General features: G+C 42.1%; 1 protein-coding gene across 1 annotated transcript in view; it reads left to right on the forward strand.

The window, feature by feature from the left end:
• The window catches only part of LOC103256958 (sodium channel protein type 10 subunit alpha), a gene marked incomplete at its 3' end in the record, with an annotated part of 85146 nt that overhangs the window by 48221 nt on the left and 16950 nt on the right, over positions 1-19975 (forward strand). The window contains exons 13-15 of the mRNA XM_021710729.1: positions 1998-2236; positions 5296-5469; positions 19396-19755. Coding sequence (XP_021566404.1) covers positions 1998-2236; positions 5296-5469; positions 19396-19755 — 773 coding nt within the window. The remainder of the gene's footprint in view (positions 1-1997; positions 2237-5295; positions 5470-19395; positions 19756-19975) is intronic.

Here is a 19975-nt window from a genome sequence, read left to right on the forward strand (position 1 = left end):
CACTGCACTCCAGTCTGGGTGACAGAGTGAGACTCCAACTCAAAAAAAAAAAAAATGAAGCTAGAAAAGAAGAAAACATGAGGTATTTTTCAAGTCTTGCATTAGAAAATCTTCATATGCAAGGCATAAGCACAGGAAAACAAAGAAAAACATTAATAAATCTGACTACATACAAATATTTTAATTACTTATGGGGAAAACACATTGTTAGCAAAATTTGGAAACATGCAATTATTTCTATAAACTTATTTATTTAATGCAGATAGTAAAAACTTAAACACTACAAATATGTAGGCAATGAAAACTGTTTTCCTCTCACTAAAGCTCCTCCTTGCTCCCTAGTCTCCCAGTACATCTTCTTTAGTTTCTCCTGTATTCTTCAGGCAATATTCTGTGTATCTATAAGCACTTGTGCACACACATGTACACACAAAGTCACATATATATAAAGATTTCTCTACATCACTACAAAGAATCTGCCTCATCCTTTTTCATAATGTACTTTACCAGTTGTTTTATTATTATTATTATTATTATTATTATTATCATAAACAATGATTGTCCTCCTTCTTTGCCCACATGGCCTGGTATATCTTCAGGATGCATGACTTACAGTGGAATTTATGGATAAACATAAAGTTACAACATGTCCCTTCATAGAGGTAGCTCCAGTGATATATTCAAGTGGAGATTTAATGAAGACAGCTAGAAAGATGAGCCTAGTGCTCAAGGAAGGGATAAAAAAAATTGGCACATAATTTGGAGGGAATCAGCATAGAGCTGGTTTGTTAAGGCCATGGGGTTCAATATATTACCTAGAGAGAGAGAAAATCAAGAGACCTAAGTGAGAATGCTTGAGTTCCTCAACATTTAGAGGCAGGAAAGGAAGAGGGAGACAGGAATAGAAACTGAGAGGAGGCAGTCACTGATATGGAAGAAAATTCAAGAGATCATGGTGTTCTGAGAGGCAAATGGACATGGGTCTCAAAAAGAGAATTTCAAACTTTGTCAAATGTTGTAAGAAGCAGAGTAAAGCGATTGTTTGAATTTGGAAAGAATAAAAGCCAGATTCCAAGACTGTGGAGAAAAAAGGAGTTGAGCAAGTAGGGAGGGTTAAGCATAGAAAACTCTTATAAGGAATTTCACTGTTAAGGGAGCAGTAGATGAAGAAGAGTAAGGGATGCTTTTTCAAAGTTGAGATATACCTATATCTCAATAGTCTGATAGTCCAGAGGGAGTGAGGGGGATGACACGGGCCTTGAGCAAGTGAGAGACATGAGATGTGAGAGGCATAAAGGCAGAATATGGTGTGGACTTGCAAATATGTTGGGAACTTAAGGGTGGGGCAAAGAGGAGGTTATTTTTGTGAGCTATTCTATATTCTTAGTAAAATAAAAGACAGCTCATCAGCAGAGCATAAGGAGGAGGGGGGAAGAGTCGGAAGTTGAAGGAGAGAGGAGGAAGTGAGAAATAGTAGTCTGGATACTGAAGGAGTAGACTAAAGTCCAGAAACAGAAACATGGCAAGATTTCTGGGCAGGACCAGGCTGGGACTCATGGATCTCTGGGGGGATGGGTAAGTATGGTTGTGTGTTTTTTTTCCTGCCAGGTTCAGCTGGTTGGGTGCAAGTACAGAGTAATCTGCAAATTGGATCTATTCAGAGTTGGGGTTTTCCCAGTCAAGTACAATGGGGAGAGGGAGGTATTCAGGGTATCTACAAGGGAGTAGTTAGATGGATGGGTGTAAAATCTAAGCTGACTAAGTTGAGAAGTAAGGACATGACACAGGTAATGGGCAGTAAATATGTAAGGTCAGTGATTTGAAGGACTGGGTAGGGATAGAGACCGAATTGGAGTTTCAGGACAAAGGAGCTCAAAAAGTAGGAATTGGGGTTCATGATGTTGGAAGTGATAGTTATTAGTAATGACAAGGTCTAGGTGATGACCACCCAGGTGACATATGGCTGACAGCTACCATTGACCACACCTGTAACACAGAGCTTGAGGAGTCTAAACAGAAGTGCCCACCCTGCTTGACCAGTTTGGCTCAGAAGTATCTGATCTGGGAGTGCTGTCCCACATGGGTGAAACTGAAGACCATTCTCTTTGGACTTGTGACGGACCCCTTCACGGAGTTGACCATCACCTTGTGCATCGTGATAAACACAGTTTTCATGGCCATGGAGCATCACGGCATGAGCAGCACCTTCGAGGCCATGCTCCAGATAGGCAACATTGTGAGTGTTCCGGAGGGCACTGCCCACACTGGCATGGCTGTAGGGGCTACCGGTGGGGGGGTGGGCGCGTGCCTTCATTCGTTGGTGTGTCAAGCCAGTTAGTTGACAGCAGAGTGGCAGTGCGGGAGATGTGTGGACACTGAGTTCTGAAGGTCAAGTCTGCAGGACCCGGGCTGAGCTGGTGGGAATTGCTTGGGCATGAACAAGCACAGGAAAGTGGATCAAGAGAGCCCCAAGTCAGAGGCAGCTAGTTGCCCTTCACAGAACATGGGACGGCCACTTAAATTCTCTGGATCTCAGTTGCCTCTACCTTGAAATGAGGATAAATGTCATGTTCCCATCTAAAGACAATCTATGAACTTATAAGATTCCTTCCAGCTTAATTACTTGTATGGCTGCAATTAACAGTCGCCTTGATTTTCAAAGCTGTCACTCAAGGTCAGAAAAAGTGGGGGAAGGAAGGAGAAGAAAGTGGGAAGGAGGGAGTCAGAACTTCTCTTTGGCACCTAAGGTAAACACGATGCCACTTAAAAATTTCCCACACTATTTGTTAATATTATTTGGAGGTGTTTTTTTTTTTTTGGTTTGGTTTTGTTTTTTGAGGCAGAGTCTCACTCTGTTCCCAGGTTGGAATGCAGTGGCAAGATCATGGCTCACTGCAGCCTCAACCTCCTGGGTTAAGGCGATTCTTCTGTCTCAGCCTCCCAAGTAGCTGGGACTATAGGTGCACGCCACAATGCCTGGCTAATTTGGGAAGTTTTTTGTTTTTGTTTATTTGCTGTAGAGACGAGTTCTCACTATGTTGCCCAGGCTGGTCTTGAACTCCTGGGCTCAAGCAATCCTCACACCTCAGCCTCCCAAAGTACTAGGGTTACAGGCATAAGCCACCACACCCAGCATTATTTGCTTTTAACAAGACACAGTATCCATACTGGATTTTACTACCTGCTGAATAAAGTGTCTGACTCAGAAGGAAAGCAACTGCCCAACCTTTCCCTACCCACAGGAATAACATAGCCACCTTTATTTGAATACTTACTCAAGGCTAGACATGGTCTCAGATGCTTCTCATCAATTAACTAATTTTATTTTCACAAAAATTTTATATAGTAGGTACTATTATTGTCCCCTATCAGAGACAGAAAAACTGAGACACAGAAGGTTAAATAATTTGCCCAAGATCATAGAAGAGAGTAAGAGGCCGCACCAGGATTTGAAACCAGATTAACTGTCTCCTGAACTCATATTTCTTTTTCTTTTTCTTTTTCTTTTCCTTTTGATTCAGATTCTTACTCTGTCACCCAGGCTGTAATGCAGTGGCACACTCATGACCACAGCCACGACCTGTTGGGTTCCACTGATCCTTCCGCCTCAGCCTTCCAAGTAGTTAGAACTACAGGCGTGCACCACCACGCCCAGCTAATTTTTTTATTTATTGTAGAGACAAGGTCTCGCCAAATTGCCCATACTGGTCTTGAACCCCTGAACTCAGGCAATCCCCTCACCTCCGCCTCCCAAAGTGCTGGGATTACACCGTGCCCAACTCTGAACCCACACTTCTTAACCCTGGGCTAAACTACCTCACAGGACCTGCTACAGCTTGTGTGAGAGTGTGTATGAGAGTCTGCATGTGTGTGTCAGTGTACAGTGCCATTTTTTAAAAAGAAAGGCATGTATTTGGTGCCTACGGTGAGCCAGGTACTTTATGAATGTTATCTGAGTGTCACAACACTATGATGTTAGCATCACTCTCACATCACAAAAGAGAGTGCTATGACTCAGAGGGGTTAAGTGTCCTGCCCAAGTTTGAACAGCTGGTGAGGGTGGAACCAGAGTTGATCCAGGTCTCTGGAAGGCACAGGACCTCAACCCCACTCCATACAGACTTGCTTACAGAGGGCACTCAGTAGATGCTCTTTGAGTTACATGGTGACAGTCTTGAGGCATTAGGCAAAGTCACTTAAACTCTCCAGCTGTTTTCTTCTCCATAAGAGGGACGCAGCTGTCTGTTTTCCAGGCTGGTGAGCGACTTGGATGAGAGCATGTGACCTTGGTCTTTGTTTTCCCTCTCTCCTACTGATTGTTGTGTGGTCTGAGCCTGTTTCTGACCTTTCTCAACGTCAGAATTCTGTCCTATTTAAGACAATGAAAGACAATGACAGCTGAAAAGAGTCTTAGAGACAATGTATTATTGTTCTTGAAAAATCACTATTATTTATTAGTAAATTATTATCTACTGGGCCCTTTGCTAAGAACTACACATGCACTAGCTCATTTCATGCCCATTATACAGAAGAGGAAATCGAGGTACAGGAAGGATACATTACCTGCTCAAGTGTACATAAGCTAGGAAACGGCTGAACTGATCGTTTTGTCTGGGTCTGTGTTGTCCCACAATCCATGTTTTAAAACTACTGAGTCAGGCGGGGCACAGGGTCTCAGCCTGTAATCCCAGCACTTTGGGAGGCCAAGACGAGATGATTGCCTGAGCCCGGGTTCGAAACCAGCCTGGGCAACTTGATGAGACCTTGTCTCTACAATAAGTCACAAAAATTAGCTGGGCATGGTGGTGTGTGCCTGTAGTTCCAACCACTTGGGAGGCTGAGGCGGAAGGATCACCTAAGTCTAGCAGGTCAAGGCTGCAGTGGCCATGATCATGCCACCCAGCTCCAGCCTGGGCAACAGAGTGAAACTCCAATGCAAGAATAAAATAAATAATGAAAACTACTGAGCCAGACTGACTCCTCACTGATATAATTATAATAATAATTATCCTAATGATTATCCACTTACTCCCACTCCCACCACTATTCACATGGAAAAACTGAAGCATGAGTTCTAACGCACATTTCCTGAGCATTAATTCAGAGACGTCTCCGTTCTGCCACACTGATTCCTCCCATGGTCAAGCCTCAAGAGCCTACAGAAACTATAGAAACTGTATAAAAACAAGATAAGATTTGCTGTGCTGTAAACAAGACATTTTCTTGCTTACGCTTTTGTCATTGCCCCCCAATGCCACAGACTCCACGGTGATGAAATCTTGTTTCCATACCCAGGTCTTTACTGTATTTTTTACGGCTGAAATGGTCTTCAAAATCATTGCCTTCGACCCCTACTATTACTTCCAGAAGAAGTGGAATATCTTCGACTGCATCATTGTCACTATGAGCCTGCTGGAGCTGGGCGTGGCCAGGAAGGGAAAACTGTCGGTGCTGCGGACCTTCCGCCTGGTAATGTTTCCTCTTGGCAACATGGGGGCAACTCCCACTCGGTTCCAGGAACACTCACCCCTGGAGTGGACACTGTCCTCAGGGAACTCCACCAGCCAGCACCCTCTTCCTCTCCTGTCCTTGTGGGAGGGAAGCAGGGCACGGCTCCTGGGAGCCTGGTGACTTGAGTCTGCACCCCCAGCTTTTCATTGTCTCAAAGTGAGAATGTGCCTTCTCCTCTCTGGGCCAAGGTCCCCTCGTCTGCACCAAGAGGGGGCTTCCAAGCATTGTTCTGTTCTCTTATCAAATAACAACTCTAATCACAGCAGCTGATATTTGTTAAGCATTTATAGTATGTCAGGCATAGGCTAAATTCGTAATGTAATGTACCTCATTTTATTCTCACAGCAATCTGTGAAAGAGTTCCTTTTAACATTTCCCTGGTGGGTAGATAAGTAAAACTGAGCCCCAGATGGTTAAATGATGGCCTTAAAAGTCTCCCAGCTGCTGAGCACACACACAAACCACAGACCTGGATCCCAAATCCAGGTTGCCTGACTGCAGGGTCCCAGCTCCTTCTCACCTCAAGGAAGTCATCCTCCAATTCCCTGGTGACCCAAATCACAGCCTTGTTGCCTCATGCACCCCCAAAACAGTCTCCTACTAGCCTCACATGCCCGGCCAGCTCTTCCCCAAACTCAACTCCAGGACGCCCTCTACAGGAGATATGCCCGCAGGCCACCGGCTCTTACCAGAATCACATTCCATCAGATTCCCAGGAGGAGAGTCTGGGGTCATTAGGGTTCTCTCAAGTCCCCAGGTCATCTAGGGGAAGCATGAAGTCTCTCTGATTCTTGTGAGTAGGCAAGAGGCCTGAAGAAATGCCATGGTTTGTTAACACAGGCATCTTGTCCTCAGGATTCTCTCAGTGTCTAGCTTTGGAGAGAGGTGTCAGAATGGAGAGTGCCCAGTGATCTCTCCAAATGCCAGCTGGAAGGCTCTGACAGGTATTGGGCACCCAGAGGCTGAAGAGGTCATGCAGTTCAGGGAAGAAGTGAGATGCTAGAACAGAAAGTCTGCTGGGACCCCATCGTGGGGGCCAGTAAGATGCCGCTGGCCCCTGGACTTGGCTTACCTGAATTAGGGGTGGCAAACTCAAATGCCTACAGGCAATGAGACAAGCTGACTGAAGAAGAGATTTCGGCACTGAATTTTTGCCTTGGTAAATAGGCAGAGACAACTCAGTTCTACCAAGACAGACTCAATGCAGTGCAGAACTCCAGGAAGGGGAATTTACATAAAAATCAATATGACTGTGCCAAAGAGGTGGCCTGTCCATTATTGTCAGAGTCTCCAATTTTTCCTAAAAACCACAAATCCAGATTTATTTTGATGTAATATTTTCTATATTGCCTAATTCAATTTTCTTTTTTTTTTTTTTTTTTTTTTTGAGATAGGGTCTCACTCTGTCACCCAGGCTGGAGTATAATGGCACAGTCATAACTCACTGCAGCCTCAAACTCCTGGGCTCAAGCAATCCTTCCACCTCAGCCTCCCAAATAGCTAGGACTAGAGAGGCACACGCCATCACATCTGGCTAATTTATTTTTTACTTTTTTATAGAGATGGAGTCTCACTGTGTTGCCCAGGCTGGTCTCAAACTCAGGTTCAAATGATCCTCCCACCTTGGCCTCCCAAAGTGTTGGGATTACAGGCATGAGCCACTGTAATCAGTCCAATTTAAAAAACAAAACAAAACAAAACAATCTCTCCAAAAGCCAAATAAAGAATGTCCAGTTACTTGGAAGGCTGAGGCGGAAGGATTGCCCAAGCCCAGCAGGTGAAGGCTGCGGTGGCCATGAGCGTGCCACTGCACTCCAGCCTAGGCAACAAGAGTAAGACTCCAACTCAAAAAAAAAAAAAGATGTCCCGAGAGACATTTCTGCCATGAACCAGCAGCTGATGGCATCTGCCCAAGCTAATAGTGCCCCCACCACCTCAGAGGGGAGAAGAGCAGAAAGAGCCTACAGGACTCTAATCCATAACCTGGAACTTTTAAACGATCAGAATTAAATCAGAAATTAGAAGGATAGATTTCTCTAAGTATCTAGAAAATAATGACATGAGGCCGGCATCTAAACTAATGGCCATTGTAAGACATCTATACACAGTCCTCAAGGGAACAAGATTCCATACCTCCTATGCCCTGGGAAGGCCTACAGTTAGTTTTCTAATAAAATGAACATATTTGGTTATTTGGGGAAAGAGAATCTTGGTGTTTTAAGGTCTGTGTGTTACTTTTTTCTGATCTCATGAAGTCTAAAGTCACAAACAGTGAAAAATAGACAGATTTACTTCACCACCTGGGCCTACAGAATTCTCCAGGTCCATGCCCGCCATTCCTACCTTCCTGATCTTAACATACTGATCCACTCAAAATTCCCTAACCACACCCATTAACCACACACTTTCTTGGGATCTATTCTACTTCCCTCATGACCTGGATTAGATTTCAATATTATTAGGCCCTTGAAAACAAAACTCAATCACCTTTCTCCTTTGCCCATTTCTATTTTGGGCAAAGCCCTACCCCAATGGAAGTCAAATATTAATCTCTGCCATGCCTCCACCTGAGCTGTGGGACATTATTGGAGAAAAAGCACCCAGTCCAGCTGCTCAGTTTCACGGTTTCATAGACATTATTTCTCAGGACAGTTTTAGAGTTTCAAAAACTTGAGCAAATAGTACAGCTTTCATATACCACTGCCCCTTCTTCCCACAAAACACACATACACAAGGTTTCCCTTATTATCAACATCTTACATTAGTACTGTAAATTTGTTTGTTTGTTTGTTTGATTGTTTGTTTGTTGACTTGGAATCTCACTCTATCACCCAGGCTGGATTGCAGTGGCACGCTGCTCACAGCTACCACACCTCCAGGTAACTGGAGCCACAGGCATGTGCCACTACACCCGGCTAATTTTTTTATTTATTGTAGAGATGAGCTCTTGCTATGTTGCTCAGACTGGTCTTGAACCCCTGAGCTCAGGCAATCCTCTCACCTCTGCCTCCCAAAGTGCTGGAATTACAGGCTTGAGCCACTGCGCCCGGCCAGTACTGGAGCTTTGTTATAGATAACTCTTCAGCGGTTTCCCACTGCTTTGAGAATAAAATCCAGATTTCTTATGATAGTTTACAAAGTTCTGTGTGATCAGCCCCTGTCCTTTTCTCCAAACAATCTCCCTCTCACCCTAGCCAGAGAGGCCTCCGCTCTCTTCCTCACACATAACAGAGCTTTTTCTTGCTTTTAAATGTGTTTGTTCTGCCTGGAATGCTTTTCCTCTAGTCTACACTTAGATCACTTGTTCACAACTTCTGGATTCAACTCACATGTTATCAAATGAACCTGTTTTTCATAGTTTACAGTCATTCTGCTATTTTAAGAGGCAAGAACCAGAGTTTACTTGTTTATCATACTACCCCCAGAGCCTAGCCCAAGGCTCAGCATATACACAGAAACTCAATAAACACCTGTTGGTTCATAGAAGGAAGGTAAGAAAGAAAGAAGGGAGGAGGGAAGAAAGAAAAGATGAGGCCAGGTGCAATGGCTCATGCCTGTAATCCCAGCACTTTGGGAAGCAGAGGCGAGAGGATTGCCTGAGCCCAGGGGTTTGAAATCAGCCTGGGCAACAGGGTGAGACCTTATCTCTACAATAAATCAAAAAATTAGCTGGGCTTCATGGCATGTGCCTGTAGTTCCAGCTACTTGGAAGGCTGAAGCAGGAGGATCATCTGAACCCAGCAGGTCGAGGCTGTGATGGCCACGAATGTGTCACTGTACTCCAGCCTGGGCAACAAAGTGAGACTCCGACTGGAAAAAAAGGAAAGAAAACAGCATTGCTTCTTCCAAAGCAGCATTGCTTCTCTTCCCAACATTTAAGGCCTTACTCCATTAGTTCATTGGTCTATTCATGAACCAGTATCATGGGCTTAGTTATTGCAGCTTTGAATATATCTGTGTCTGTAAGTCAAGTCATCCACCTTCAAGGATTCCTTGGCCCACACAATTTCATATTTATTTTTGGATCATCTTGCCAAGTTACACACCCACATACACACAAAATTCTTGTTTTGTTTTTTCCATTGGAACCTCTATAAGCTATAGATGAATTTGGGAAGAAATGTAATCTTTACATTATGTAGTCTTCTGCTCTAGGAAGATAGTGTACTCTTCATTCATTTCAGTCATTCAATAAAGTTTTGTGATCTTTTGATCAATATTTGTAATTTTCTCCATAAGGATCTACAATATCTTTTCAAATATCCCTTTTTTTTGGCTAGCATTTTATATTTACTGTTTTTAGAACCAGAAATGTTTCTTATTAAGTCTAATGATTTATTTACATACTGTTTTAAATATTCGAACACAATCATGTGATGTGCAAATAATAAGTTATATTAACCTGGCATGGTAGCGCGCACCTGTGGTTCCGGCCACTTGGAAGGTTGAGGCAGAAGGAACACCGGAGCCCAGCTGTTCAATGCTGGGGCGGCTGTGAGCATGCCACTGCACTCCAGCCTGGACAACAGAGTGAGACTCCAACTAATAATAATAATAATAATAATAATAATAATGATGATGATGTGTTTCTTCTTTTCTATTTTTTTTTTTGAGTTCCTCGACCTGCTGGGCTCCAGCGATCCTTCCACCTCAGGCTTCCAAGTAACTGGAACTACAGGCGTGCGCCATTACCATGCCCGGCTAATTTTTTTGATTTAGTGTAGAGATGAGGTCTCGCCAAGTTACCCAGGTGGGTCTCAAACCCATGGACTCAGGCAATCCACTCACCTCGGCCTCCCAAAGTGCAGGATTACAGGCTGAACCATCAGGCCCGGTGTGTTTCTTCTTTTCTAATCCTTATACCATTTGGATTTTTTTTCTATATTACTGTGCTAGTTAGGACATACAGCACATTGTTGAAAAGAAGTGCTAGTAGCAGGTATCCTTGTCATTTTTCTGATCCTAGAAGAATGTTTTCAATATTTCACCAAGTCCAACAGTTGTGGTTGGCTTCTTTTTTTTTTTTTGGAGTCTCACTCTGTCACCCAGACTGGAGTGCAGTGGCCGCTCCTGGCCACCGCAGCCTCACCCTGCTGGACTCCGGCGGCGATCCTTCTGCCTCAGCCTTCCAAGCAGCCGGAACTACAGGCGCACGCTACCACGCCCGGCTAATTTTTGATTTATTGTAGAGATGGTCTCGCCAAGTTGCCCAGGCGGGTCTCGAACCCACGGGCTCAGGCAATCCACTCACCTCAGCCTCCCAAAGGTGCGGGATTACAGGCTGAGCCACCGAGCCCGGCTAAATCGGCTTCTTTAAAGGTTAAAAAAAAAACTTTATCAATTTAGGAAGTTACCTTTTGTTAAGAATATTTATCATAGCTGGGTGTGATGTCTCATGCCTGTAATCCCAACACTTTGGGAGGAAGAGGCGAGAGGACTGGCTGAGCCCATAGATTCGAGACCAACCTGGGCAGCATGGTGAGACCTCATCTCTACAATAAATTAAAAAATTAGTCAGGTATGGTGGCGCAGGCCTGTGGTTCCTGTTACTTGGAGGGCTGAAGCAGGAGGATTGCCTGAGCCCAGAAGGTTGTTGTGCTGGCCGTGAGCATGCCACTATACTCCAGCCTGAGCAACAGAGTGAGACTCCAATGCAAAAAAAAAAAAAAGAATATTTATCATAAATTGATGTTTAATTTTATCAGACAATTGCTCTGCATGTATTAAGATATCACATGATATTCTCCTTTAATCTGTTAAAGTGGTGAATTATATTCATTGATTTTCTAATGTTAAATCAACTCTGCATTCCCATCTTAAGTCCTGCTTGATCATGATGCATTTTAAAAAATATATTGGAAGGTTCAGTTTGCTAAAAATTTGTCTAAAATTTTTTTTTCCTAAGATTTTTACATCCATATTTATGAGTCACATTTGACCTATAATTTTCCTGACTTACATATTCTTACCAAGTTTGGATGGCAAGGTTATTCTGATCTTCATAAGAAGAGCTGAGGGATAGTCCTCTTTTTTTATAACAAATTTTTGAGTAAATTGGAATTATTTGTTCCTTGTAGACTTTCATTGGTAGAATTCACTAGTGAAGCAGGTCAAGATTGTTCACTACTGGCCAGGTATGGTGACTCATGCCTATAATCCCAGCACTTTGGAAGGCCAAGATGAGAAAATTGACTGAGCCCACGGGTTCAATACCAGCCTGGGCAACTTGGTGAGACCTCGTCTCTACAATAAATCAAACTATTAGCTGGGTGTGGTGGCATGTGCCTACTTGGAAGGCTGAGGTAGAAAGATGGCCTGAGCACAGCAGGTCAAGGCTGCTGTGGCCGTCAGCATGGCACTGCACTCCAGACTGGGTGACAGTGAGACTCCAACTCAAAAAAAAGATTTAATTTTCTTAATAGCTATGAAACTAATCAGGTTCTCTGTTTTTCAAATTGATTTTGGTAAGGCATGTTTTTCTAAGAGTTTTTTCTTATCTAAGTTTTCCAAGTTTATTGACATAAAGTTATGCATACTATCCTCTTGTCTTTTAAGGGTCTGTGTCATCTATACTTACGTCACTTTTTCTTTTTTGATAATAATGACTTGTGCTTTCTCTCATCATTTTTCACCAGTCTTACCAAAGATTGTCAATTTAATTCGTTTTTCAAATAATCAACTTTTAGCTTGTTGAGCCTCTCTACATCATTGGTGTTTTTCTATTTCAATTAATCCTGCATCTTATCTTAATTACATCCTTCATTCTACATATTTTGTTCTTTTCTAACTTCTTAAGATGGAATTTTCAGTCTATTTTCTGTTCCAATATATTTATTTAAGATTTCAATTTCCTTCTAAGAACTTCTTTAATGTGTAAAATTCCCTTATTGTTTGTTTCTAAATATTTCCTAATTTCAACTTTGATTTATTCTTTGACTCAAGGGTTAATTAGAAGTGTGGACTTTAATTTCAAAATGCATGCAATATTTCTAGTTACCTTCATACCATTGAGTTCTAGCTTAATTGTATTATAGTCATAGAACATATGCTATATGATTTTAAAGCTTTGAAATTTGTTGAAAATTTCGACTTGGCTCAGTATATTAAAAATATTCCTTATGTACTTGAAAAGAATGTATCTGCTGGAGTTCTAGGGTGCAATACTCTATGCATATCCACTGGGTAGAGAAAGTTGATTGTGTGGAATATATATACCATATCCCTACATGTTATTATGTTACTTGTTTTAGCAATTACCGAAAGGGTGGTATATAAAAATATCTTCCATGATTATGGCATGGTCTATTCACCTCTGGTTCTATCTTGAGGTTATATTATTAAATGCATACATATTTTAAGTTGTTATAACTTCCCAGTAAAATGAAATTCATAGCATTAAGATTGAACTTCTTTATCTTTAGAAATGTTTCTGACTTTTTTTTAATCTTTTTTGCATGATATTTATTAAACAACCCAGTTTTGTTGTTGTTGTTTGTTTTTTGTTTTTTGCTTTTTTGGTTTTGTTTTTTATTTGAGTTGAGGTTATCTTACTCTGTTGCCCAGGCTATAGTGCCATGGCACAACCATGGCTCACCACAACCTCAACCTCCTGGGCTCAGATGATCCTTCCAAGTAGCTGGGACTACAGGGGTATGCCATCATGCCCAGCTAATCTTTTTCTTTTTTGTAGAGACAAGGTCTCACTGTGTTACCTAGGCTGCTTTCCAACTCCTGGCCTCAAGTAATTCTCCCGCCTTGGCCTCCCAAAGTGCTGGAATTACCGGAGTGAGCCACCACAGCCAGCCTTCTTTAACTTTAAAAATGCTTTTGCCTTTTAAAAAATCTCTTTTGCATGATATTCATTAAACAATTCTACTTTCTTTTGGTTTAGAATTTACCTGATACATTTTTATCCACCCACTTACAGCCTTTCTGTATCCTTAGGGTTCTTATATGTCTCCTGCAAATAGCATACAATCAGATTTTGAATTCTTATTCAATTCTGGCAATCCAGTCATTGTCTCTCAGCCAAAGCATTCAGTCCACTTATTTTATTGTTAATGCTGATAAGGACATGTGTCTATCAGATTTGGGGCTTTCTATTTTTTTCACCTGCTTGTTCACTTTCTCTCTCTCTCTCTCCTTAACTTATTTTGGACTGTTTACTTTTCTTTGTCTCATTTCCCTTCTTTAATTATTTGGAAACTAAATACTCTGTTTTTTATTCTGTGAACAGTCACCTTAGAAATTACAATGGTAGAGCCGCGCGTGGTGGCTCATACCTATAATCCCAGCCCTCTGGGAAGTGGAGGTGAGAGGATTGCCTGAGCCCAGGGTTTTAAGGCCAGCCTGGGCAACTTGGCAAGACTTCATCTCTACAATAAATTTAAAAAATTAGCTGGGCGCGACAGCACGTGCCTATGGTTCCAGTTACCTGGAAGGCTAAGGCAGAAAATCACCTGAGCCCATAAGGTCAAGGCTGCGGTGGCCATGGGCATGCCACTGCACTCTAGCCTGGGTGTCAGAGTGAGACTCTGACTCAAAAAAAGAAAAAAAAAAAAGGAAATTACAACCTAATTCCTTAGCTACTACTACAAAGTAGTAGCTAACTTAATCAGAGTCAAAAACTAACTAAAGTCTTTACTTACCTCCAGGGCAACTTTTCATCCCAATATCCATATCCAACTTATTATAATACTAACTTTTAAAATTTTATCTTGTTTTTAAAAATGTTTTGAATTATTAAATGAAGAATAATGCTAGCTATTATACAAACAACCCCAAAGCTGAGTAACTTAACCCAACAAAGGTTCATTTCTCATTCATACCTGATGCAAGCTAGGCAATTCTAGGTGGATCTTTAAGAAGTGACTTTATCACTCCTGAAAAAGGCATGTATAGCATTCAAAGTTTACCTCCTACTTGCAGAAAAATGAGAAGTCAAGGTTTGTTTAAGATTTAAACAGTCAAAGGCTTTTTCATTAGGAATTGTGGTTTATTTTGCAATACAATTTTTTCAACAACTTAGATGACTTCAGATCACACTCAAAGTGCTTTCTTTGACAAAGCTCTCAATTCTTTATTTTCCTTTCCCCATGCCTTTCTCTCAGAAAAATGGTGGCTACATCATTACTGTAATCTTTGCTGAGAGTTGCTTTATTTCATTAGAAAACTTAACTAGTCTTCAACTCTTGAAGATGTAATCCCATTGCTCACTGTTTGGGATCTGGAAGCAATGCAGTTTCCTAAATCTTCAAGTCTCTAAACTTCTGAATTCTATTTTCTTTGATTCTATTTTCCTTTATTTCTTATACTAGCCAAATCTTTCCTGGGATCCTCTCTTGTACTATCTTAACAAACCTAAGCAGTACAACGGATATACACAATACTAAGATTTTACAAAGCCCTCTCTTAGGGCTGCTGGTTCGTGACACTCATAATCTGTCCCCCAAATTACTGCAGGCAATATTTTTTGCCACTGACTAACACAGGTCAACACTTTCCAAGCCTTCTTATATCACTTTCCCTGTTTATCTACCCCATGATCACTAGGTATGGATTTATTTCTATTAATAATGCTTAGGATGTATTGGCTTCTTGTGTCTATATATTTGTGATTTTCTTCAATTCTGGAAAGTTCTCAGACATTATCTGGACAAATACAGGCTTCACTTCATTCTATTTCTTCTCCTTTTGAATTTTTTTTTTTTTTTTTTTTTGAGTAGGAGTCTAACTACTGTCCGGCTGTCAAGTCCGTCTCTATCCAGATATATCCACAGTTACCCAGGCTGGAGGGCAGTGACACGCTCACAGTCACTGAAGCCTCGTCCTGCTGGACTCAGGCAATCCTTCTGCCTCAGCCTTCCAAGTAGCTGGAACTACAGATGCACGCCAACATGCCCGGCTAATTTTTTGATTTATTGTAGAGATGGAGGTCTTACCAAATTGCCCAGGCTGGTCTTGAACCCGTAGGCTCAGGCAATTCTCTCACCTTGGCCTCCCAAAGTACAGGGATTATAGGCATGAGCCACTGCGCCTGGCCCTTTCTGAACTTTGATAAGATATATGTTAAACTCTATCCTCCATTTTGACATTTTCCATCTTATGTCTCTTTGGGCTGCATTCTGGATGATTTCTTCTTCTCAGATCAATAATTTTCTCCCAAACTGTGTCAAATCTGATGGGAAGCTCCTTCATAGAGTTTTAAATTTTAAGTATTATATTTTTAAGTTCTAGAAGTTTCTTTATTTTTCAAACATCTTATTGCTATTTATAGTTGCTTATTCTTTGTACATATCTTCAAACTTTCATTTTATTTTTTAAGCATATTATATTTAATTAGACTGCTGTCTCTGGCTAATGATTTAATTATCTGAAGAACTTGATTGACTACTTCTACATAGATGATTTCTCCTGGATCTCACTCACTTATGGTGCCCCATTATTTTTGTTTTTGTTTATTTTTTACTGCAATTCTTAGACATTTTTTGAGGGAAGGCTTTGAGACTTGAGATGAAGGCAAGTTCCTCCAGAGAATATTTGCATTTACTTCTGCAGGGTGTTTTGTAGGATTGCTCAAAATCAGATTCTCAGCTTGAAATACCTAGGTAGTGTGAATTCTGGCTAAAATTCTGTGTAAGCACTACTTTGCACTCCAACTCAAAAAAAAAAGTAAATCAAATATCTGATCAACTGGGAGGTCAACACTTGGTGATGGAATGGGCCTTGCATTTGTAAAAAATATCAGAAGACAGGATAATATGGTAGATTATATTGGATTCCCTTTGGGTCTCCTTTCTTTTTTTTTGAGTTGGAGTCTCACTCTGTCGCCCAGGTTGGAGTACAGTGGCATGCTCACGGCCACCACAGCCTCGACCTGCTGGGCTCAGGTGATCCTTCTGCCTCAGCCTTCCAAGTACTGGAATTACAGGCACACGCCACCACATCCAGCTAATTTATTGATTTATTGTAGAGATAAGGCCTCGCCAAGTTGCCCAGGCTGGTCTTGAACCCATGGGCTCAGGCAATCTTCTCACCTCAGCCTCCCAAAGTGCTGGGATTATAGGCGGGAGTCACTAGGTCCGGCCAACTTACTTTTTATTCTATTCTAGAAGTAAAGCATCCTCACTAAGTTAAAAATATAGAAAAGTTTAACATTAAAATCGAAAACTGATTTCAAGTCCGTTTCTTTTTTTTTTTTTTTGAGTTGGAGTCTCACTCTGTTACCCAGACTGGAGTGCAGTGGCCGCTCCCGGCCACTGCAGCCTCGACCTGCTGGGCTCCGGCGATCCTTTCGCCTCAGCCTTCCAAGTAGCTGGAACTACAGGCGTGCGTTACCACACCTGGCTAACTTTTGATTTTATTGTAGAGATGAGGTCTCGCCAAGTTGCCCAGGCGGGTCTCGAACCCACGGGCTCAGGCAATCCACTCACCTCAGCCTCCCAAAAGCACAGGATTACAGGCTGAGCCACCGAGCCCGGCTGTCAAATCCGTTTCTATCCAGATACATCCACAGTTACCAGCTTGGTTTATTTCCTTTCAGTCTTTTTCCCCCCTAAATAGGAGTTTTATATTAATTCTGAGATTAACTTGAGAAATAATTAATTAAATGTGAAGGAATATTCAGCAGCTACTAAAAGTAATTATTTATAAGTTATTTTGTAACAATATGAAGAAATTCTTTTAATGTAATACTAAACTAGGCAAAAAATACAGAGAGCAATTGGATAGGGGGCAGAGGTGAAGGACCTAGGGAAGGATGAAGGGTACAAATGGGACTATACTCTCCTGTACTGCTCATTCCCGGGCACCAGCAAGAGCCAGCCAGGTTCTACTACAGGTTGCATTATAGACCTAATGCCGACTTCTTGTAGCTGCATATGGACTGACTGACTGGCTAACAGTAGGGACCCCCGAGCCCAGATATCTCTGGAACATCAAGTGGAGAGACACCATTTTCTTGCCCTTTATAAAGACATAATAAAAATAGTAGATGGCTCAGTTCATGTCTTATCATGAGAATTATACACAATTTGCTTCCAGTTTAACATAAGCTTAATTATGGACAATAAACTGCTACCTAAGGAGATTCTAATATTAATTTCTAACTCCCCTTTCCCAATTAACTAAGGAACAAGTGGATACCCTTAACCAGGTACCATTAAGGTAAGAGTCAATGCCTAGTGCTTTTGCTCAGATGTCAATGAGCATGTCTATGTGTCCCTCACCGTCTCCAGTCATACCCCCAGACCTTTGTGGTATACTGTGTGACTGTTATCCTATGCCAGGGCCTTGCACTGGCCTCTCTCTGCTTTTGCACTTGCCCAGAGTTTACTATGAAAATGGAGACATTAATTGTGTGGTTAAGAAATTTTGCATTCCCCCAATACCTTCCACAAAAGGGGTCTAGTTACTAATGCTCAGTTTTTATTTGTGTTTGTTATCTGCCTCTGTGATCAGTCCACAGAGTTGGGGTTTTAAGCTCCGCTTCTGGTATGAAGAGAGTAACTTCTAGATTGGGATTAGGTCTAAAGTGAACATGGACCCTCTGTCCCCCATCATATGGGGAGGTGGATATGGTACTTGCTGTGTAAGAGGATTAAACTTCTCTCTTGAGATTTACTCACTGCTGTGTGAGTGATAAAATTTGTTGATCCACTCTTTTGTTCAATACTGCATCCTAGCACCTAAGCTAAAGCTTGTCTCCTAGTAGGTGCTTTATAAACACACTTTGACTAACTGACAGGCAGAAAGTTTAGTCTAGACATTTTTTTCTAACAAATTAGCGAACCACACAAACGTATTTTTAAATATTTATACATTTTTATGCATGGTGTTTTTGTTCTTTTGTGGGACTTAGCACATTTGGGTTCACAATGAAGACATTTTGAGTCATCATCTCATCTCAGCAACTCAACCATGAGGGCAGAAGCCCACATACCTCTCTTCATACACCTCGCAGGTTAGCACAATGCCATGTACAGTGCTGGCGTTCAATAAGGTGATTGGTTGACCAATTAAATGAACATGTGAATGCTGGGTCCATGAAATCATAAACACTTACAATTTCACAGCTGGTGGGAACAACTGATATTGTCCACTGCCTCAAGATGAGAAATACTCCGAGAGGGTTAGCCAATACCTTTCAAATGCAGTGGGTTATGGCCCACAAAGAAGGCTAGTCTCTCTTGAGGTCAAATGTAAGCTTGTTCTCACTTATTTGTAAGCTCCATCATACCCCAGCCCACCCCCATAGAATAGGTTCACATTCAGGAGTGATCAGGCCTGTGGCTATGGAACAGAGTAAAGATGGCAAGACCACCACCCCAGTATAATACCCTGGGCTTCACCACAGTCAATGAAGCACATTTATACTTAGTGACCATAGAAAGCTGATCATATTTTTGAATAATTTATAACATAGGAAGAAAGGTCTCTGAAAGTAGCTTCCAGGGAGTGTCCCAACTTAATGGAATGAGATACTGTGCATTTTTCCCAGACCTCTGGTTTCCAGCCAAGACTTTAGAGAAAAGGTAATGGGCTATGCCGGCACGTTGACTCACACCTGTAATCCCAGCACTTTGGGAGGCGGAGGTGAGAGGAATGCCCAAGCTCACAGGTTCAAGACCAACCTGAGCAATACGACGAGACCTCATCTCTACAATAAAAATTTTAAAATTAGCCAGGCGTGGTGGCATATACCTGTGCTTCCAGCTACTTGGAAGGCTGAGGCAGAAGTTTCACCAGCAGGTCGAGGCTGTGGTGGCCATGAGCGTACCACTGCACTCCAGTCTGGGTGACAGAGTAGACTTCGACTCAAAAAAAAAAAAAAAAAGTTAATGGGCACAGCTGCCAGAACCTGACACAGTCTCTGTTTCTCCGCAGTTGCGAGTCTTCAAGCTGGCAAAGTCCTGGCCCACCTTAAATACACTCATCAAGATCATCGGAAACTCAGTGGGGGCACTGGGGAACCTCACCATGATCCTGGCCATCATTGTCTTTGTCTTCGCTCTGGTTGGCAAGCAGCTCCTAGGGGAAGACTACCGCAAAAACAAGGAAACGATCGCGGGGCCTGGTGAAGAATGGCCCCGCTGGCACATGTACGACTTCTTCCACTCCTTCCTCATCGTCTTCCGTATCCTCTGTGGAGAGTGGATTGAGAACATGTGGGCCTGCATGGAAGTCAGCCAGAAATCCATATGCCTCGTTCTTTTCTTGACGGTGATGGTACTGGGGAACCTAGTGGTGAGTGGTGAGCCCCGCTGGGGGCGCTGTCTTGTGGACATCAGAGGAGGCTTCTGGATTATCCTCAAAAGCCTTGCCATTGTGTATCTCTATGCCCAGATTGTACCTCCCTGGTTGAAAAATCTGCAAACTTTTCAAAGTCATGTGGGAGCCATTATGAGTCGTTTATCTTGAGAGGCAGCCTGACTTGCAGGAATGAGAACATATGATTAAAAAGAAA

Source organism: Carlito syrichta, unplaced genomic scaffold, assembly GCF_000164805.1.
Source record: "Carlito syrichta isolate Samal-C Ts95f unplaced genomic scaffold, Tarsius_syrichta-2.0.1 Scaffold298795, whole genome shotgun sequence".
NCBI lineage: Eukaryota > Metazoa > Chordata > Mammalia > Primates > Tarsiidae > Carlito > Carlito syrichta.